Source organism: Armigeres subalbatus, chromosome 1 (assembly GCF_024139115.2).
Source record: "Armigeres subalbatus isolate Guangzhou_Male chromosome 1, GZ_Asu_2, whole genome shotgun sequence".
NCBI lineage: Eukaryota > Metazoa > Arthropoda > Insecta > Diptera > Culicidae > Armigeres > Armigeres subalbatus.
Genome location: NC_085139.1, coordinates 7,965,364 through 7,988,426, shown reverse-complemented (window position 1 = coordinate 7,988,426; position 23,063 = coordinate 7,965,364). Strand labels below are relative to the sequence as shown.

The window sequence follows — 23,063 nt, the reverse complement described above, 5'->3', positions numbered from 1 at the left end:
TATCCGATCGAATTGACACGGGTTTTTCTCTTTGCAGTCACAAAAAGCCAATATTCAATTCATCAGCGACGCGAATGGTCCACCCCCAACGCTGTTACCCTCCACTGGAACCTACATCGATATCATCACCCCGGCTCAAGGTAGGTAGCGACTGTTACATTAAGTACCATCATTGTGGGAACTGATTGGGGGAATATTTTCTATTAGCGTTACACTCAAACCTCTTTTTACGGCGCTCTTTTTTTACACGTTACTTCATTTTACGACCTTCTGCTGATGTGAACGCATGAGTGATTCAGATCCTCGTGACGCGATTGTTCGATCATTGGCGATGAACAATCCGATGAAGTTGTTCTGTTGGGTTGTTTTTGTGGTGATTTAACATGGCAGTAGGTATCTGACTAGAACTCCTGATTGCTGATCATGAAATAACTTTCACTGCCTGTGGTTTATTGTGAATAATTTCCGAGAACCTGTCCGAAAATCTGTAAACCATTTCGACAGGAAATAACGGCAACCGTTCCAAGGCATAAAATGATTCATATTTGTTAAATGAATAAAAACATTTGAAATAAAAAAAATCCGATTTTGTCACATTTCCTATTTTATCACCCCAAAATTCACTAGGGGTGATAAAATCGGGATATTACTGCAATCTACTTAGTGTCTCTCAGCACCTGGTTTGAAAAATTTAATACTTAGTTTATGAAAATTTCAACATATTTATAGTGCACCCCAATTTCAACTCAATCGGCAATTGGGCACTAAGTTACAGCTCGTCAAAGTTGGCCATTTTGCATGAAAATCAACCTCCTCTGCTATTATTATGAACACGGTGTGCCTTTTCGATCAGCTTAAGCACCAAGGCGTACAAAATTTGCACCGAATTAAGCAGAGGCTCCCGGAGGGTAAGTACAGCATGTACGGTGATCCAGGTGTACATGGACTTCGGTTGGTCCCGTTGTCGCACACGCAATTACTATCCAAACTCCATGAGTAGCTCCTGCTGGCAAGAGGTGGCTCAGCGTGGAACAATCCTGTGGAAATCGCTCCAAGCACCATCCGGCAGACTCCGCAATGGCTATAGCCCCAACCGGTACTGGTGAACTACCGCCGACGCTCGGATATCATCCCTGCAAATCAAGCCTATCCACCATATGGACCTTGGTTAGTCTTTGCCAGCGTTTGCAGAAATCGCTCTCAATAGATAACGATCAACGATAAAAAAAACCTCTTCGAATAACAATAAACCATGAAAACAAATGTATCGAACTTGTTTACAACTGCGAGAAAAACAGAATCGGATAGGTTGCCCCCAAGAGAAGCCATGATAAAACGCTTCGTTCTCACTCATTTAACGTTGAGGACCATATTTTTGCACAGTTGTTTAAAACAAGGTGAACTGCATCATCAAAACCAGTACCCCCCGCAATTGATGCTTTTATAAGGAATGTGTCATGAGGCAAAAGCTTCCCGAATCAGATTCGGGGATTCAATCCCTGGTCTTTGCTGATCCCTATGAAAAGTTCCATGTAATAAGGTTTGGCCCCAATGTCCTTATTTTCCCGGCCTCTTGCGCTGGCTGCGGCGATACAATTGCCTCTGGCAAACCTCTGAAGAAAAGTACACCTTCATTGAATCTCACGTCCATCACCTTTGTTGCCCCGTCACCTCCCCATCTCGCCGGTTGTTGATTCCGGACCCTCAGCACCAATCACCAATTCAACGATATCCCAAGCCCAGTCGCAGCCACATAGGTCCAGTTCTCGAAACATGACGCTCGGCCTCCAAAACAATCTGTGTGACCTGGAGCTGCTGGTCTCCATTTCTCACCCAAATTGATTGCTCTCCACGAAATCCGTTGGAACAGGCCCTAATGTTGTGGTCAAAGTAGATGAAAACGTCTACCAATCGATTGCAGTAGGAGTATTGGAGGAGGTACTCTTTTTCGAGATTGATGTTGATGCCGACATTCCAATAATCGCGGTTAGGATCCAGTGGCCCTTCTCCATAACTGTGGCTTTCATATTGTTCGGAGATATGCGTCAACTTTCCTTCCCCTCGATTAACCAACGCACCCTAATTATTTTAGTCACCTTGGCTTGCGCAACGACCACGCCAGCGCCAGGAGTAGAGAAAAAATACTCAATCACAAATCATTACTTGTATTTGAATAGCGAAGTAATAAACACCAGTGAACAGTTTGTCCGTATTTTTAATTCGCCATCCGCCGGTGGAAAGTTCTTGCTCGTCCGAAAGTTCATCCAACCTCGTCCTGGTGATCCAAGTTCTTCTTTGTTCTCGCGGCTTCGCGTCCGGTTTTCGTACACATATAAATCCTCAACGGAATGTTCCCAGATCTGCAACAGGCTACAATAAATTATTGAAATACTGCTGTCACCGGCTATCATCCTGGGCGACGTGAACGGCTACCACCACTCCTGGGGTAGCCGCTCCAACAACATCAGAGGCAATATTGTCTTCAGTTCGTCAAACGATGTTGGTCTCATCATACTGAACGATGGATCACTCACCTTGCGTAGAGAACCCGTGGTGTCAGCCATTGACATCTCGATAGCCTCGAGTTCCGTCGTGGGTAGCCCGTTCTGGTCCACAGACGGTGACCCTAGAGGTAGCAATCACAGTCCGATCTTCATGGAGCTCGACAGTCATTCGACGGAGATCTTTCGCAGACCATGGTGAATCTGTAACCGAGCAGACTGGAGCAACTACCTGTAGGAAATCGAACGAGAAGTGGGCCAAAAACCACCAACAACGGTTATCGAGCTGTATAAGGTAATACTTCGGGCAGTCAAGAACTCCATTCCTGAAACCAACTCAAACCCAGGAAGAGAAGCAGTCCACTGGCGCTCAAAAGGACCAAGAAGCGGCTCTTACCTGTGTAAATAGCATCCGTTCCGAGCATCAAGTTGCCCGAAATGAATGGCGGTAAATGATCAGAGAAGCCAATGAGAAATCGTAAACTAAATTCCTGGACGGCATGAACAGCGAGCAGTCAAGCTGTGGCGGCGGTAAACTACTTCCAGGGCAAGAGACGGGTGAAAGGGATTACCTCTCAACACCACGTGACCTGGTGACCACGTGACCTGGCTCTCGTAGCGGATGCTTTGACTGACTCTTCCATCCTACCAGGAATACTCTGAATCATTCCGGAAAAATAAGCTCACTGGAGGAGCTCGACCTCGAGTTCGCACTGCAAAAAATCCGTAGATCCAGACAATATGGGATATTTCCTGCTCGTCCGCTCGTTCCTAGTCCAACTCGGAACACACTTCCCAAGAGTATGAGCATGAGCATGATTGACCGCCCACGGTTGCTACTCCGTTATTGCCAGGTCAGCTGTAATTACACAGAGAACCAACAGATTTGGGACTAACATCGTCTTCAATGTGTAAGAACTGGTGACCCAAAAATAAGCAATACCAGCGCCGGCCGTGTCCGAATGCAGGTCAATTAAGGAATGGGTAGGAGAATGTTGACATGATACTCGCTTTGATAGAAGCCGACGAGTCATCTGCACTTCCACGAGAAATCACTGGAATGTTGGATATATGGGATAGGAAGTGTGACAGGGTTCGTTTTGGTAAACGGTATGCCGTGTATAGCGTGTAGTTTAATCGATAAAAAAAACTAAACATTTTATTTTGAAGGCCACACAAAGCAAAACAAAATTTCGGTAACCAGCCGATCGTTCTGCTCACCGCACAAAGCAGAACAAAACTTTGATGACCGGCCGATCATTCTGTCTACTGAAGAAACATGTCTGGGCGCGATCTAAACTTTTACTATCTAATTAATTTACTCCCGCACACAGCACAACAAAATTTCGGTGACCGGCTGATCGTTTTGCTTACCGCACAAAGCGGAACAAAATTTCGAATACCAGCCGATCATTCTGCTTACTGAAGAAAATCGTTCTGCTTACTGAAGAAACATGTCTGGGTGCGATCTAAACTTTCACTATCTAATTAATTTACTCCCGCACACAGCAGAACAAAATTTCGGTGACAGGCTGATCGTTTTGCTTACCGCACAAAGCATAACAAAATTTCGAATACCAGCCGATCATTCTGCTTACTGAAGAAAATTTTTCAGGACGCGATCTCTGATCGTTATGGAACACACTTCCCAAGAGTATGAAGGAGGAAAACCAAGGTCATTCAAGAATCCGTGATCGAAGTAAAATTAAGTCTGATGGTCATGGAAGCACAAACAAGGCACGATCGATAACCTGGATAAGACCAGGGGTAGTGACGGCTCAAAGTACTCCACCAACTGTGCTAAAAACTTCTCAAAAAAAAGGCCCCCAAAAAAGCGAATCAATGACAAGCAATTTAGCAGAGTTTGGCGAGTGTCCTGCGAAAGGCTGAAACACATAAGGCTGAAATCTTGAAAGTCTTAAATTATTAAGGTGAAATGAATTCCAACCATACTAGTAGTTGATACCTACCATGTTGAGTGGTTGGATAGTGAATAATGAATAATGAATAAAAAATAAATAATAAATAATAAAAAAAGAATAAAAAATTAAAAGAAAAAGAATAAAGATTAAAGATCAAAGATTAAAGATTCAAGATTCAAGATTAAAGATTGAAGATTAAAGATTAAAGATTTAAAGATTTAAAGATTCAAAGATTTAAAGATTAAATAATAAAGAATGAAGAATAAAGAATAAAGAGTAAAGAATAAAGGATAAATAAAGAATAGAGAATAAAGAATATAAAGAATAGAGAATAAACAATAAACAATATTAAGAAACTTTTTTTGAGCTTTTTAATATAAATTATTAAAGAATAATGAAAATATAAATAAAAACCCTGATTAATCCACCTAGCGGTGTTGGTGCCGTTAGGTGGATTAATCGCGTGTTTTGCTCATAAAAATAAAATTTTGGCCATAACCTCTGATCCCATAGTCCAATCTGGCCAATTTTCAATAGCAAACAATGGGACAGGATTCTTAGTCGAATGGAACTTGTTGCGAGTAATTCGGCCAATGCTAAGTTCCTAAAAGTGTGTCTACAAAATTTTGTACACATACACACATACATACATACACACAAACAGACATCACCTCAATTCGTCGAGCTGAGTCGATTGGTATATAACACTTTGGGCCTCCGAGCCTTCTATCAAAAGTTTGGTTTTGGAGTGATCATATAGCCTTTACGTATACTTAGTATACGAGAAAGGCAAAAATAAAGAATGGAGAATAAGGAATGAAGAGTGAAGAATAGATAATAAAGAATGAGGAAAACAGAATGCACGGAAGAAAAGGAAGAAGAGGAAAAATAGAAAAAGGGAGAAGAAAGAAGTGGGAAAAAGGAGGAAGACACGATTTCCAGCCTTTCGAGTTTCAGACTTTTGTTATTTCCGCCTTAAGTAAGATTTTTACTTTTTCCACCTTTCGTGTTCAGCCTTATGAGTTTTTAGCATTATGTGATTCAGCCTTATGTGGAAGTCCCACACTCTGAAAAATCTTCACGTCATGTTTACCTGAAAACAAATGTGGTTCTCATCCACCATACTTTTCACGTAAGAGTGACCTGAATGACAAGTAATCTGAACAAAATTTAATTTCTTTGAGTTACGTGATTTATCCGGTGACTCTGACTGGATCTTCCAGTACTATTTACATGAAACTTGAAAGTAGTTACGTGTTTGATCAGGTGAACCTGACGTGATTTGTACGTACTGGTTACATGAAATTTAAGTGAAAGCTATAAGACAGCAGGTAACCACTACATGTTTTAAAATGTATTGCAGTATAGTGATTTTGGAATGAATGCAAAAACGAACAGGGACTGCTCATAAAAGGGAATATTTTTCGCCTTGGTAATGCATTGATACAGGAAATGCCGTAATTTGTTCATTGAGCTTTGGAGTTATTGCAGAAACACTGTTGAAGAAAAAACAAAGTTTTCGGCGGATGTTGAAATTTATCAGATTTGTTGAGAAATGATGTCAATGAGAATCGCTGAGAATTTGAAACCAGTTTCTTGCTCGAAAATTGCTTATATTGCCGCTGTTAATAAACCAAAAAGTAGTGGAACCTAGAGACTTCCATGCAGCTTCTTTTTCTTTCACATCATTTTTCAACGAATATAATAAATTTTATCCAAACTCCGATGATTTTTTTTCCAAGGAGGAAAAATGCAGACACAATAAATATCCGAAAATATGCCCCTGAAATATCACTTACCTCCGCGAAGCCGCATTATGTTTAGGTTATCATTCATTCTTGTTTGCAATGCAGGTCTTCCGCAAATGCCGAAGCTGCTATCACACTAACACAATCTCACTTAATTTGTTTACGTGGATATACAGTCATATTCACCAAGATTTTAAGTAAAAGTTACGTGAATTTCAGGTGAGCATTACTAACGTCACGTAACAATCGTCGTTTGTTCAAGACAGAACAGTTACGTGATTTTTCACGTGAATATGACGTGATGATTTTTGAGAGTGCAGTTTGACAATTTGGTTCTAAGTTCATCATTGAATCCATAAGCATAGATTTGCCACAATCCGGTAACGACTCGAAAGCGGGAGGTAAGGTAAAAATAGGCATCGGAACCAGTGAAAACACAGCAGCTTCCCATCGTCTGCCGGACATATGTTCGGTTTTCTCGGCAGAGGCCGCAGCGGTCCTCCAAGCAGTCGTTGAACCAAGTAATGGTCCTACAGTCGAAGTGACGGATTCGGCAAGCAGAACAGGCCTTTGCAACCATTAGCTACCCCTTTATTTAGAAAATTCAGGAGGCGTTCGACGGAAACATCACCCTGATGTAGGACCTTGGACATCCTGGCACTCATCCTGCCGCGTGGTCCCTGCTGATAACGTTAAACTCTAAGCAAAGCACGAAAATTCTGCGGCATGGGCTAATGAGTGGAAGAAACAACGATTTTGTTTGCAGAATGGTCAAAAACTCCATCGAGGCGAGGATCTTCCAGACCGCCGAGATCAAACCATATATTTTTTAAGGATTGCAAATTGCAATCTATTTGAAACCATATAAACCCGGCCACGAACCATGCTAACTTATTGAAAAACGCAACACAAAATAAACCCTGCTTTGAATCTTGGCCATCGGATCCTACACCAACCGTAATTCGAAACTATTTTTTTTAGGTTAATATAATAATAACTTGAATCGGTACCCATCTGGACCGACTATCTATACAAGAAATAACAGATTTGCATCGGCATTCGCCACCCGATCATATTTTTGCGGTCCGATTTTTCAAACCAATTTAACAAATTTGCATCGATACTCCTCCAGTCGTACCATACAATATTACTCACACTCTGTAAACCACATCGTCAATGATTTTTTTTATAAGAGGTGAGCCAACCCAAGGCTCTCAATAATGAAGACACACAAAAAATCTTTGGAGTTCAGGACTTAATGTCTACACGCGTAACCAAAGGGCTTTTCTCTCTATTTAAAAATGATGCATGCCCTTTGTAGTCTCCAGATTATCCGTAATCCAGATTAGATTACGCATGGAGGCTTGAACTCCAGGAAATTCTTGGAAAACTTGGAACATGTGATGATAACTATAATTTGTATCATATTTAAAAGTGTACCAAGATCAATGAGTTAAGGGAAAAATGCGGAATTAAGCTAAAATTACGCTAAGCATTTTACGTCCCTCCAATAAACGAAGTAAAAAGAGGTTTGGGTGTAGTAACTTTCCCAAAATTAACACATATCGTAGATTAGTCGACGATTTCGGGATTTTGACAAGAGCTGTAACATTTGTTTGTGTTGTCGGTTCATTATATTTAAAAATGGCATGTTTGCAAACCTTACAGGAGCAAAGACGTCCGATAGTGGTCTAGTAATAGCTTCATCATTGCCAACCGCACTACAGCAACAGCAGTTGCAACTAACAACGACAATAGCAGCGTCAGCGGCTTCCTCAAGCACGATGGTTCCTTCAGGCGCCGTAACGGCACCAGCAGCAACAACAATGGCGAACACCGCTTCGTCCGGAAGTGGAACTCTACTGATCGGACCGTCGGAGGTTTCCCAGAGCACGGCTATCAGCGATCGACCCAAGGTGAAGCCAGTCTCGAAAAAGGATGCCAAAAATAATCGAAAGTCTGCGGCCGCAGCGGCAGCAGCTGCCGCCGCCAATGTCGCAGCGCAACAGCAACAACAAGCCCAGAAATCGATTTGGCCAAATACGGCGAACGCTCTGCAGCAGAATCAAATGGTGTCAATTTATAACAACTTGGTAAGTACCTCATTGGAGAATCTTATCCAACTATTGTTCACTACAACGATACACTTTTCAGTCTGTGATTCCAACCTCCGAAGTTCAAGTGCTTCAGCACTCACTGTCGAACCTTAGCCTCCAGTCACCGGCAGCACCGGCTACGGTAGGTCCAGCGAGTGGCTCTGTAGCAGGAGGTGTCCAACAGCAGCAGCAGCAGCAATTAACCATTTCAGTGTCACAGGGAAGCACCAACAGCACCCAGCAGCCAATGATGGCCGGCAACCGGATCAGCCTTGGCTCGACAACATCAGCGTCGATTCCTTTAAGTAACAACATTGTTCCTACTCCCAGTATGGTGATTACCAGTGGAACGGTCACCTCGGTGCCAGCGAATGTAATTCAAACCCGAAATAATCTAATCCGGCTCGATCAGCACGCCCTAGAACTAGCAAATTCCGCTTCGCCGTTTGCAACCGCTACAAGCACCGCAACCAGCAGCGCCGCAAGCAGTCAGAGTGGCGGAACCAGCTCTGGAGGCGGAAGCAGCAGTAGCAGCGCCAGCGGCAGTAGCAGCAGCGGAAGCAGCAGTAGCAGCTCTAGTTCAAGTGGAAGTGGTAGCACCACGACCACTACTAGCAGCAATAACAGCGGTGGTACGGCCGCCAGTGGAACTGGCGCCGAGTGTGGAGCAAGTGGCAGTGCTGCTGGTGGAGGTGCCAGCTGCAGCGATAACAGCTCCGAACATGAAAACCAACTCAACCAACTCGCCCTCAACACCTTATGCAATCAGAAAATGTTGCAGAAAATTGCCCAACGCTTCATGGTGGACCCGAAGTCTCCGCCGGATACACCTCCGCTTAGCTGCGCTAATCCGGACGGACCATCTTCGCCACCGCCCAGTGGTAAAGGACTAGCAAACAGTAAGAGTGACACTATTTTAAACCACTTTATGATTGCTTTCATTCACACCTCACTTCTATTTCAGATGCCGAACTCGACGACTTGTCGCGAATCTTTAGCGAAGTTATGCACGACTTCCGTTCCGATCTGCTACCCACGCCGGAATTTGTCCAAGTGCATCAACATGTGTCCAACATAATCCAGCACAAAGCTGGCAGTAATGTGAGTTGTTCGTCTCGTTCATCGAGTCCTTCGCATAATATCGTTGCTTTTCCTTTTCAAACAGCAAATCAAAATCAGCGAAAGTGACAGCCACCACCAGTATGTGGAGGACAATGACGACCACCTGCAGATGTTCAACATCGACGATTCGGAGAACGAAACCATGTCCGAGTGCGTTGGCGGAATCTACCCCACGTTGGATGAATCGTTGGAGACGTTTAATCCTGAAGACGGATCGGTGGTTGCCGCCGACGGTTCGAGGGAGACGATCTACAACTACGAGTGGGTCGAGTGCATCGACGAGGTGATCCATGCTCTCAACGGCTGCACTGACATACCGGTCGCGCTGCAGGTGAGTACACGCGAATTCATTGATGAAGTGTCCCGGAAGACAATCGACAACTTTTTTTCCCAACAGGAAATGGCGGCAAACTTAAGCTGCCAGGACATCGATGCGTACGCCAACCTGATCGGAATGAACTCGTTCTGTAAGAATCGCTGGGCCAGCAATCAAAGTCAGCTGACACCGTCTGGCACGTCTTCCCCGATCGAGGACGACGGCAGCACCATCAACCTGGCGCAGGCGACCGCAGAGCAGTGCGCTTTCCGGCAGGGTATCGCCGTTGGACAAGCGGTCGCCGGTCAGGTAATGGCGTTCGATCCTAACCAGCAGATTTCGCTCGACCAGCTGCAGTTACTCAGCCAGTTGCAGGTAGGCATATTGGAATCATTCTTTCATGCCATTACCTTCATATATAAATCAATTTATTTTTTTTCTGCAGGCGTCCAATACTGCTTCGGGAACTACGGCCCTGCATCACGCGGTTACGGCGGGAGGAGCACCAGATGCACCCGGGACCACCACGGCCGATGACATGCAGCCAAAGTTCGTATTCAATGTGGACGCAGACAAGGCATCCCAGGTGCATCTGCTGTTTCAAATGCCTGCCGGGCAACAACAGCAGCAGCAGGAGCTTTCATTCGATCCGCATATATACGCCAAAGGTTTCGCTGCCGGTTTACAGCTACGGCGGGAAGAAGAAGCAGAGCAGGCACAGTTGCAACAGCAAGCGGCCAGCGCAGCCGCAGCGGCACAACAACAATTCCAGACGCCAAATCTCGTACACCCCAACTCTGTAATTCTGGCGCAGCAACAGCAGGCTCAGTCTGCGCAACAGTTGCAGCAATTGCATGCCCAGGCCCAGGCAGCACATTGCACGCAGCATGCGCAGGTTCAGGTTGCAACGCAAACACAACAACCCCAAACCGGGGGTTTGCTAATTCCGCGCCAACAAAGCCCTCAAACTGTGGACAGTGCAACGTCCACCAAGAAGAAGAGCGACAAATCACGAAAAGAGAAGAACCGAATTGCTGGAGTACGCCAAGCGCCAGCTGGCCAACAAAGTGTTGCTGCCGGGGGATATCAATTTGAAGCAAGTCCAACGCCGGCGGCGATCCAATACCCAGCAGGAGTACCAACGAATGCGGTCCAAGAACGTCAAATTGATGTGGATTCGGAAACTGATTCCAACCACGACACTGCCCTTACTCTCGCTTGTGCCGGCGGTCATGAAGAACTGGTCGAGCTTCTGATCAGTCGAGGCGCCAACATTGAACACAAGGACAAAAAGGGATTCACCCCATTGATCCTGGCCGCAACGGCTGGTCACGAGAAAGTAGTAGAAACGCTGCTTCGACATGGCGCCGAAATGGAAGCACAGTCGGAACGTACGAAAGATACGCCCCTATCCCTTGCTTGCTCCGGTGGACGATATGAGGTAGTGGAATTACTTCTCAATATGAACGCCAATCGAGAGCACCGTAATGTGTCCGATTATACCCCGCTGAGTCTGGCCGCTAGCGGAGGCTACGTCAATATAATAAAACTGCTGTTAAGTCACGGGGCAGAAATTAATTCTCGAACTGGAAGCAAACTAGGAATTTCGCCCCTCATGTTAGCGGCAATGAACGGCCATACGGCAGCGGTAAAACTGCTCCTGGACATGGGATCCGACATCAATGCACAAATCGAAACGAACCGGAATACGGCCCTTACGTTGGCCTGCTTCCAGGGACGTCACGAGGTTGTCAGTTTGTTGCTCGACCGCAAAGCGAACGTTGAGCATCGGGCTAAAACCGGACTGACCCCGCTAATGGAAGCCGCTTCCGGTGGGTACATTGAAGTGGGTCGTGTTCTCTTGGACAAAGGGGCAGACGTGAATGCCGCTCCGGTTCCTTCTTCGCGTGACACGGCGCTCACGATTGCCGCCGACAAGGGTCACCTGAAGTTTGTTGAATTATTACTGTCGCGTGGTGCGGCCGTGGAGGTGAAGAATAAAAAAGGTAATTCGCCTCTTTGGTTGGCGGCAAATGGTGGCCACCAGAACGTGGTGGAAGTACTTTGCAATGCCGGAGCGGATATTGACTCGCAGGATAACCGAAAGGTGTCCTGTCTGATGGCTGCTTTCCGCAAAGGTCACACCAAGGTGGTCAAATGGATGGTCAATCACGTGACTCAATTCCCCTCGGATCAGGAAATGACGCGCTACATCAACACGATAAGCGACAAGGAACTGCTGGAGAAGTGTCATGACTGTGTGAAGGTGATCCGTGCCGCCAAAGAACAGCAAGCTATCAAGGCGAGCCACAACGCTTCAATTCTGTTGCAAGAGCTCGAACTGGAACACACTCGAGAGGAAAGCCGCAAAGCAGCGGCAGCCAAACGTCGAGAGCGAAAAAAGCGCAGGAAGGCCGAAAAGCGCGAACAACAGCGCAAGCTAGTCGAGGGTGACAAGCAACCGGGCGGAAACAGTGATAACGAAGACGATAACGACGATGACAAAGATGATGATGACAATGACAGCGATCGAGATGATGAAGAACTCATCACGACCATGGCACATCAAGCATCGAATCGTGCTTCTGCTAACAGCAGAACGCAGCCTCGTCAGCAGCATCATCAAACACCCGCAACATCAACCGCCAATACCGCCAACAATGCCGCCGTCAACTCTAACAGCAATGACAAGGAGGAAGGCGATTCCGGCATTGATGCCAACAGTCAGGGCTCCTGCTCCAGTTCAGACGTCAAATCATCTGCACTGATCGAACAGCAAAAACGCAACAACAAGAAACGCAAACAGCAGCTTCAACAGCAGCAGCAACAGCAACAAGCACGAATAAATATAATCAAACAACATCAGCAGCAGCTGCACCAACAGCAACAGCAGCAGTATGCCAGTAACCAGCAAAACCGACAAAGTAAGAGTCCAGAGACAAGCAACAGCAGTTCTGTGGTTCAGGATAAAAACCAACAGATACAAATGGAGAAAGAAAAATTAGTTTCTGCCCAGCAGCAACAACAACAACAACTGCAACGTCGCCAACAAATGCAGCAACAGCAGCAGATGCACTACGAAAACAAACGTGAGAAAACCGTCGAAAAAGAAAATGTGGCCCCGAAAGAAGCTGTCACTGCCAAGGTCGAACCGAAAAAGGATCACCACCACCATCATCCGCAGCAACAACAGCAACAGTCACAATCGAACCATAGTCAACAACAAGGAAACCGTAAGTCCATTATCGTATTCGGTAATCGGCATGCCGTAGCTGCCGAAAAGGAAGAACATGACACCAGCGAATCGACGACCTTCTACAGCCAACTGAAGAAGGCCCACGCGAACAGCAAAACTACGTACTATCACAGCGAAGATCAGCAGAATCAGAAATCCACCAGCCCTACCAAGCAGACGAGTAGCGGCGCTCAGCAGCACCAACAGCCGGGTATGATGTTACCCAACAGCGTGGTATCGGCGGCGAAACGTGAAGAAGGTTGGAAAGAGGTCGTCCGCAAGAGCTCCGTTCAACAGAGCCAATCGGCGTCGGTCATGGAGTGCAAAAAAGTTCAAGTTCCGGTGCATGCAATTTCCCGCGTAATCGGTCGCGCCGGAACCAACATCAATGCGATCAGAGCCGCTACCGGTGCGCACATCGAGGTCGAAAAGCAAGGCAAAGTGCAGGGAGATCGATCCATCACAATTAAGGGCTCGCTGGATGCCACAAAGCAAGCTCACGCGCTGATCGCCACTCTAATCAAAGATCCGGATGTGGACATTCTGCAAATGCTTTCGAAACATAACACTGCCACAACTACCACCAGCAAAACCATTTCTTCCTCTTCCGCTTCTTCAACGTCATCTTCATCGTCCTCGGTGTTGGCAACGGTGTCTTTTCCCGTCACAGCCAGCATCATCCCGACAGGATCCACCGCTCCTACGCTATCTTCAGTTGTCGCTTCCGGTGGTGTGGGACCACTGGTAAGTTCTTCCGGAACTCCTAAAGGAAAGAACATTTTCGCCACCTCCAATCAGAACAAGCCAGTCACCGCTTCCGCTGTGTTGGCTGCGGCCACAGGAAAGTCCGTAACAGGTGGAATGCCTGCCCGACCGCCAGCGGCAAAGAATCTATTTTCCGGAAACACCGGAAATGCTTCCCAAATGTCGAGGATTATATCTTCCAACACCTCAGCCGCTTCGACGCTGGTTGGACTCAGCAAAGATGGGAAGCGATTAACCTCTCTTCCACCCAGCAATGCTTCCTCTTCAAAAGCATCGTACACCAACATAATGCAATCGTTGAAAAACACTATGAAGAATTCGTCCGGAACTGTAGCCGGCACCGGCGGTAACACTGGTGGAACCTTCGCAAAGTTAGTTGCCGATAGTACTCTTGGCATGAATCTTGCCACATCGAATGCTATGAACAACCAGAAGAAATTAATTCAAGCAGTCACGCCAGGTTCTTTGATGAATCTAAATCAAGCACCAGCATCCAGCAGCAGCTGTCCAACGAGTGGCGTTTCTGGTTCGTCTATAACGGCAAGCGCACCGACCACCATACGTCCAGTGCAAATTCAACAATCCCCAGCCAAAGGACTGCCTGCTCCGTTCGGAACCTCGTCGTCTATTCCTACTAGTACTAACAACAGCGGCAGTGCAATGACAAGCATTGCCAGCACCACCTCCATTTTATCTTCAACAGCGGCTCCATCGTCGACTAGCCAGATCGTTGTTGCTGCCACCCCAGTAACTGCAGCAATGCCGTCACAGCAACTTCCAGCCCAGATCCAGGCTCCAACTAAGTCAACTTCCAGTTTCATGCCGCCGACAGTCGCCCCGACTTCTTCCGTGAGCAACACAATACCCACTACCAGCAGCAACTGCAAAATTGCCCCTGTTGGAACCGGCTCCGGTCGATCCATCACCCCTATCGGACAGCCACCGGCTCGTACCAACATAACTCCTTCACCGTTGCTCCAGCCGTTGGTGGCGTCATCTTCGTCGCCATCATCCCATTTGGATTCGGTGATAGTTCCGGGTATTAGAGTCAATGCCACTTCCACCAGTCCCATCGGAAGTGGTTTGACGACAGTAGGATCCTCATCAGCAGCCGCGGCCGCCTCTGCCATCGCCCAGCTGCAATCGAAAATCAACAACAATCTGCATGCAAATGCGCAGGCGCATGAGTATTCATTGTTCAACGATTCGTATGGCAGCAGCCAGTGGGGCACTAACACCAGCACAGGGGCTGGTCCCGGTAGTAATGCTGTTGGAACCGTTCATGGTCCCCACCATCCGCAACAGCACCATCACCAGCATCCACATGGAGGCCATCATGGTGGTGGCCACCACCACCCTGGCAGTCATCACGGAGTACTTGGTTCGACAGGTGCTGGTGCTGGCGTGTTGGATACCGCTCCCGGTGGAAGCAAAACCATTTACGGCAATCCGCACAGCGCCGGTTCGTCGTTCATCGAGAATGAACCTCCACTGCAGGTGAGTTTCTTTTTCACTCAAATATAATTTCAAACTAACATGTTTATCTCCTTCAACCCCAGGTTGACGCTTCCAAAGCTCCAGGCTATCGTGGGACAACAGTGTCCTCCCCGGTCAGTTCGAAAACCTCCAGCAATTCTGTAACACCACCATCCGGTTCGTCATCCGTATCGCAGCAGCAACACCACCAACAGCAATCGCATTTGCTCTCTGGAGGATCGTCCGCCGTCGGTGGTCCACCGAACAGTAATACAGGTTCATCACTTCAACAGCAACAGCAGCAAATGGTGGCTGCCCAGCAGCAGCATCAGCAATCTCAACCGGGTCCCTTCCCCTCACCGAACGAGCAGAACGTAATCAAGCCTCCCCAGCCGCAGCAAACTCCTCCCAGTGGGCTCGCCGTTCAGCGCCCCATACTAAACACCTCGTCGCAAATCCGACCCATCGGACCCGTTTCCTCGGACTATGGCGGACTGGTCAATTCGCGGGATCACCCTCCACCACTTGTGGGAAGCTCTCGACCCCCACCATCGATGTACGATGCTCTTCAACAACAAAACCAGCATGTACTCAATTTCGCCCCTGATCCAATGCAATCTTCTTTCCAAAGCCACATGGGTCTTGGATCGGGAGCCGGTGGTCTACAGATGTCCCGTCTGAATCCTAAAGCATCCGCATTCTCGGCGATTCCTCCCTCTCACAGCCATCAATCTTCGGCACCTGGAAGCAAGCTCTCCTCTTCGAATCAATTCGGTAACATGTTCCACCCGAATCAACCTTCTGGTCCCATAGGAAAGTATCAAAATCTGCCTCCGAATGGCGGAGGCCCTCAGCTGGCTCCTTATGGACCTGGGCGTGGCAATGCTCAGTCCCACGGTCAACATGGACCTGCCCCGGGTCCTCCTGGACCGCCCGGCAGCAATCGAGTCGGTAGTGGAACAAGCTGGTTCTCGGATTTAGCCCATCTGCAGGCCCGCGATAACCTCATGAATATGGAGAATGGTCTTGCAATGGCACTCGGAGGGTCTCCTACCATTTCACCGAACAACAATCAACCGACAACGAATGGCGGAGGGCTTGTAGGGGGACCACCGGTTGGAGGACTACCACCGCCACCCGATGATGGTCGTAAAATGGCACGTGCCATCGGTTCCGAACGTGCCAGCTGGAAGTTTAATTACGGTTCTAGCGGCGGGATCGGTGGCATGGATAACGACGCTTTGTCCGCGGCTGCCGCTGCAGTGGTCGCTGCCGGAACCGGTCACTGGATGGTGGATAAGAACCTGACCGCCATGGCCAGTACTGGCGGCGGACCCCAGCAGTGGATGGGCCCTCCACCGAGACACTTTATGGAGGACCTGCACCTGCCCGATCATTTTCCGGTATGGCTTTCGAATGTGGTGCGAGTGGGAAAATACGTTAATTTCGTTTACCTAATCTACCGTTTCAGATGGAGTACCACAATCCCCTGGGTGGCACTGGCGGAGGTAGCGGGCCGAACCAGCCCAACATGAATTTTATGCAATCGTTGCAGTATCAGTTCATGCCGGGTGGGCCGAACGATATGGGCGTCAACGATGGGCCGCTGCAGCAACCGTGGGAGCATGAGAAGCATGTAAGTGGTTTGCTAATGGTATCGTATGCAGATTTTTTGTTCGAAATCAGTTCGTGATTGGCCAAATTGGGACATCATTGCACATCCCGATACGACAGGGCATTTGTACAACAGTTTTCATTGATTCACTCGTTCCGAGTCGAGATGCGCAATGCAACCCCTGTTTTTAATAGTTTTTTAGGCTTTAAGGAATGCTTTCTGAAATGAACCGAACTGCGTTCAGGATGGTCCTGCAGACACTATCGATGTTGCGGTAGAAATGTTTGAATCATTAAGGATTTCTTTCGGATATTCCAGGATTCATTAAGGATCGTCCGAGATTTGCTTCGGGTCGTTCTTAATATTCTGAAATCCTCGTTGGATTTCCCGGGGCCTCCGAGATATGTTTAGATGCCTCCAAGGTCCGCTTAGGATCATCAACCTAGGAACGTCCAAAATCCACAAAAGACTTTGAAATATGCTCTTTTGAATATAAAGTATTCAAATATGACTTCAAATGAGTACGCTCTTTCGTGGGACAATGGGACTACACACAAAAAGGAATTTTTAAGTCTTTATTAAGGTGTTTTTTTAATCTACAGACTAAGTTCAACACCGCACAAATGATTAACTTTTATGCATAAAAAAAGAAAAATGTGTAAAATTTATGCCTTTTATTCGCCAAATTTTACTCATTTTGTGGGTGGTCCCATTCTCGCGCAAAAGAGAAAGTCTACAATCTCTCGTGATCCGCCTAAGATTTCCCAAGATTCGCCTAGGATCGTATAAAATTTGTTTGTAATAGTATGAAATCTGCTTTGGATCTTCCGTCATTAGCCTGAGATAGCTCACCATCTGTTTAGGATCGCTTGTAAATGTTGTGTTATCACCAATTTCGGAAATAATGCAAATAATGTTCAGTTTAATTAGTTTAATAGAGACGCTGTATTTATTATATATGAATTTTTCACTTACCATCTTTTTTTGCTCGGCAGATTCCATCTTTCAGTTCGAACATTTGCTCGCTTTAAGGCAAGGAAATGTATGATTCCTTCTTTAAAGGAATGCTTTTACCCGGCAGAAAGCAAAAGACGATGTGGTTCCTTCATTTCATTCATTCAGGCATTTTCGCCCTTTATGACAAGTGGCGGAATGATTCCTTCTTCCGAATGATATTTGCCCGGCGGCAGAAGGTCAGAGAGGATATGACTTCTTGTTTCAATTCAAGAATTTTCTCGGTTTACGACATAGAGAGATAATCCCTTTTTTCATAGAATGCATTTTTCCGGCAGAAGGGAAGGTAGAATATGTACCCCTATTCTTGTTTACGGACGAACGAAACTTTCGAACGAATGCAGCTCGTTCGAATCGTTTGCCTATTTGATTTTGCGGGCGTAAACAATAATGCGCATCAGCTTTCGTTCGAAAGAGCATTCGTACGTTAACAAGAATAAGGGTGATGATTACATCTTTGCGAGATGCATTTTCCCGACAGAAGGCAAGAGAAGACATAATTCCATTTATCATATCAGGCATTCGCTCGGTTTAAGATAAAGTCAGATGAGATCCCTTTTTTTCATAGAATGCATTTTTCCGGCAGAACGTAAGAGAGGATATGACTCCTTCTTTAGATTCAGACATTTTCTCGGTTTAAGGTAAGGGAGATCTGATCCCTTCTTTGAGGGATGCATTTGCCCGGCAAAAGGCAAGAGAGGATATGATTCCATCTTTGAGCGATGCATTTGCCCGGCAGAAGGCAAGAGGGCATATGATTCCATCTTTCTTTTCAGGAATTTTCGCAGTTTAATGCAAGGGCAGATGTAATCCCTTCTTTCAAACAATGCATTTGCCCGGTAGCCGACAAAGGAGGATATGACTTCTTTCAATTCAGACGTTTGCTCGGTTTAAGGCAAAAAGAGATAGGATCCCTTCTTTGAGGGATCCAATTTGCCCGGCAAAAGGCAAGAAGGGACATGATTTCATCTCTTATATCAGGCGTTTGCTCGGATTAAGCCAGGGGCAGATATGATTCCTTTTTTCAAATAATGCATTTGCCCGGCAGAATGCAAGAGAGGATAGGACTCCTTCTTTCAATTAATGCAAGGGGAGATATGATCTCTTCTTTCTAAGAATGCATTTACCTGGTGGATGATAATGTAGGATATAAAGCATACGATGCCTACGGTGAATAAGCTCGAGCTCCATGTTTACAGGAACTTTCTTTATTCTTTATGCGTCTAATTATCATCTATTGCTCTCATAATAGAAACAACGCAGCTGAAAGGCTTATTCTTATTCATCAATCGCACAGCTCTAATAACATCTATGCTAAATGACCATTATTACAATCGAGCATTATGCCAAATGGGGTAAAATCCGCAAAAACCGCTTCACTGACACCAAATCATAGGCCCTCGCACGCGAAATTATTCGGTTCGATATTATCTATCGCCTTCCTCACGGACACAATTATAAATGTGCATAAGCTGACAAAAACAAAACTAGCCGAGCAAAGCAACAGTTTCATACCTTTACCGGCTTCAACGCAGACCACCGTGAGCTGAATATCCCCACGGCAAGCGATGGGAATGAAACCGACATCAGCCTCGACGAGCAGCATAGGCCAAGATGTGGCAAAAAACTTCGTTAAAAGGTTAAAACTACGGAGACGATACGAACAAGGAGGTGCTGTTCTAATGTCTCAACAGTTACAACATGCCGCAACGAAAATGCCGATCAATATTGCCTTTCTGCAGAAAGGCTTATCAGACTTATTAGAAATCGACATGGATTTCAGGCTGACTTGACAAATATTTGTCATCATGACAAACAGTGTACTGAGGGCTTAAGATTGAGATTTAAAAAACACCTAAATAAAGTAAAAAAAATAGTCCTACCTGGCTACAACGTCATCTGCAACGTATGGATCACGCTATAGAAGAGTCTCGATGGGCAGCTAATCGCAAATTACAACACTGTGCAGCGTCTACGCGCCATCTGGCACGAGACAACACCGAGAAATACCAAAAACACTCATTCAAAAAATGCGGTCAACGATGTCAACACGATCTGTCTAGGATTGAAAATCAAATAGAATAAATAATTTTAATTATAACAACATGAAATGTAACTTTTTCTATGAAATGTAATTTTTCCCTATTCTGCACGAAGGCATTATAAAAACAGAACTAGATTTTCCCGAAAAAAAAGCAACAGCAGGAAAAGATCTGGAAGAAACGGACCAACTGTTCCGCGCAAATAACACTCGGAAATTCTATGAGAAGTTAAACCGTTCCCGAGCATGAAGTGATCCAGAGGTGGTGACAGTATTATGAAGAGCACCTGACGAACCTGGGAACACGATATAATCGATCGAGATCAGCTGTGGCAGCTAATGCACGAGCACGGATTTCAGGATAAACTGATACGGTTGGTCAAGGCGACGATGAATCGAGTTTCAGTGGCAATCTCGGACCAGTCTTTTCAGTCTGCTATTCAACATCGCTTTGGCCGGTGTAATACAAAGGTCAGGGTGGTACCTGACTGGTACGATTTTCATGAAGTCCGTTTAGCTGTTTGGTTTTGCCGACATCATTGATATTTCGGCACGCAACTTTCAAAATATGGAGAAAACCTACATCAGACTGAAGAGGGAAGCTGAGCGTATTGGACTAGTCATCAACATGATACATAGAGACTCAATAGAAGACGACGAAGGTGAAGAGATCGAGAAGAGAAAAAAACAATCGGAAACACATATTTGCAGGAAATCGTACGTACTTCAGACTGCGCAAAACGCTTCGATCGACTCGAGTTTACCACCGTACCATACTAACTACATATATCAAATCTATGTTAGGCAAAAGTGTGAGTGAAAAATATGACGTTTTGAAACGATGTGGGGCCTACTTCAACAGTAGAGTGATTCAAATTTTGACTTTTTTGCACCCCGATGCTTAAACGATTGCATTTGCCATTTAAATAAACCTCCTAAATTTTTAGCTGATTTGGATGTAATTTGATTGTGCACACGTAACTTTTGTAAGCAAAGTTATGTATAAAACAAAAATGCTTATGTTAAATTGAATCTCCCACGATTCAGTGTTTCCTTAATAACTTTTCTTGTAAGCATCAACTCGTTTCGCAACAAAGATGAGCAGCTTCCTTGCTAAATTTTCTATGTAGTCAATGTATTCATACGTTTTTGAAGCATATTGGAAAGCGACGTGGAGCGTTTTGCTCAAAAGTTACTGTTTTCATATTGATTTTCATACAAACTTCATATTGCACGTGCTCACTCAAATTACAACCAAATTGGCTAAAAATTTAGGATGATTGTTAAAATAGCAAATGTAATCGTTTTAGCACAGGGGCGCGAAAAAGTCAAAAATTGAATCAGTCTATTCAACAGCTTTATACGGGGCCACCGTTAAATAAACACTTGTACATCGTTCCATGGTTGTCGTGAGGGCGACAATAAACATCACGACTTGCTAGAGGTTGAGGATACTTAAAAAAAGGTTTCTACTCCAAAACCAACGAAAACACCCACGGCATCGTAAGTGAAATCCGGTTAAACGCCGGGAACCGGTAACCGAGCGAATTCGACGACGACTACGTGTGTGCAACTAGTAAAAATATGATGAATCAGACTTTGCTTTCGACTGCTGTGGTATTGGTCCATCCTCGACTTCCTGAAACTGGAACCTGCTAACGACATAGTTAGTGAGCTGACCGGCATTTCACACACGAATTCGCACCACTGCAAAGTCCTGTCACGGAGGGTCACCACTTGGATTCACTGATTACTTACCGGTGAAATCTTTAGATGTTTCGGACTAGCCTATTACGAGTAAGCAAATGTTAGCTGATCCGAAATTCAACAAAAAACGTATGGATTGACGCCGAATACTTCTGGGAACTGCTGGATAATGGCCAGATTGATCTTAGTCCGATTCTACCAGCGTTTACATACACCAAGTGACAAAAGTTTCCGCTCAGCTTCTGAGTCGTGCGGACATGTTTTCGATTTCCGATGGCGCTCTTGGAAAATCAAGTGATTGATTTCAGTGGTTAAAGTTCGATTCCGTCCGTGACGCGTCGCGCGTTTTAGTGATCCGCGATGAGGCGAGAAAACACTTCGTTTTGACTACTCGAGTTTTCCGGTGAAGCCTTCATTCGAAAAGGTTCACGGCCAACGAATAGTGCAAAAACATTATGAAACATGAAGTGGAGCACAAGCTCTCGCATCAGCATGGAGAATGGATTTGGTAAAGATGAGGATTGTATGTCATACCCCAGAAACCCATTGCCCAGAAAGTGATTCCCCAGAAATTAATTCCCCTGAATGCACTACTCCCCAGAAAACCATTCCCCAGAATACCACAATCCCCAGAAAGACATTCCCCAGAATGCCCCTATCCCCCGAAAGACATTTCCCAGAATGCCTCCATCCCCCGAAAGACATTCCCCAGAATGTCCTAATCCCCAGAATGCACCATTTCCTAGCTTAGACTAAATACTTCGTAATTGCTTCATCCCGGGTAAATGCGTACTTTTATAGAATGAGTCATCTACTCTTTTGCCTTATTTCGGGCAAATGCATACTTTTAAAGAAGGAGTCATCTACTCTTTTGCTTCATCCCGGGCAAATGCGTACTTTTAAAGAAGGAGTCATTTACTCTTCTGCCTTTTTTCCTGGCAAATGCATACTTTTGAAGAAGTAGTTATCTACTCGTTTGCCTTTTTCCGGGCAAACGCATACTTTTAAAGAAGAAGTCATCTGCTCTTTTGCATTATCCCGGGCAAATGCGTACTTTTAAAGAAGGAGTCATCTACTCTTTTGCATTATCCCGGGCAAATGCGTACTTTAAAAAAATGAGTGATTTACTCTTTTACCTTTTCCGGGCAAATGCATACTTTTGAAGAAGTAGTTATCTACTCGTTTGCCTTTTTCCGGACAAACGCATACTTTTAAAGAAGGAGTCATCTACTCTTTTGTCTTATTCCAGGTAAATACATACTTCTAAAAATGGAAATCGTATATTCTTACGACCCATTGCATTTCATACTCTTTTCAACGATTGTATCTTGTAACATAGTTTCTTGAACTGTTACCTTTTTCTGGGGAACGGGTCATTCTGGGTTTTTGGTTTCTGGGGAATGGGTCATTCGGGTTTTTTTTTTGGGGAATGGGTCATTCTGGGGATTTTTTTTCGAGGAAATGGTGCATTCTGGGGAATATCATTCTGGAGAATTGGTCGTTCT

At 45.5% G+C, this 23,063-nt stretch overlaps 1 protein-coding gene across 5 annotated transcripts in view; it reads left to right on the top strand.

The window, feature by feature from the left end:
• Window positions 1–23,063, top strand: part of LOC134220753 (ankyrin repeat and KH domain-containing protein mask-like) — a 130,037-nt gene that overhangs the window by 102,033 nt on the left and 4,941 nt on the right. For all 5 annotated transcript variants that reach the window (XM_062699867.1, XM_062699860.1, XM_062699877.1 and 2 more), the window contains 9 exons: window positions 38–140; window positions 7,840–8,264; window positions 8,326–9,166; window positions 9,232–9,368; window positions 9,433–9,720; window positions 9,787–10,080; window positions 10,151–15,202; window positions 15,265–16,584; window positions 16,653–16,817. In XM_062699867.1, the coding sequence (XP_062555851.1) occupies window positions 38–140; window positions 7,840–8,264; window positions 8,326–9,166; window positions 9,232–9,368; window positions 9,433–9,720; window positions 9,787–10,080; window positions 10,151–15,202; window positions 15,265–16,584; window positions 16,653–16,817 (8,625 nt within the window). The remainder of the gene's footprint in view (window positions 1–37; window positions 141–7,839; window positions 8,265–8,325; window positions 9,167–9,231; window positions 9,369–9,432; window positions 9,721–9,786; window positions 10,081–10,150; window positions 15,203–15,264; window positions 16,585–16,652; window positions 16,818–23,063) is intronic.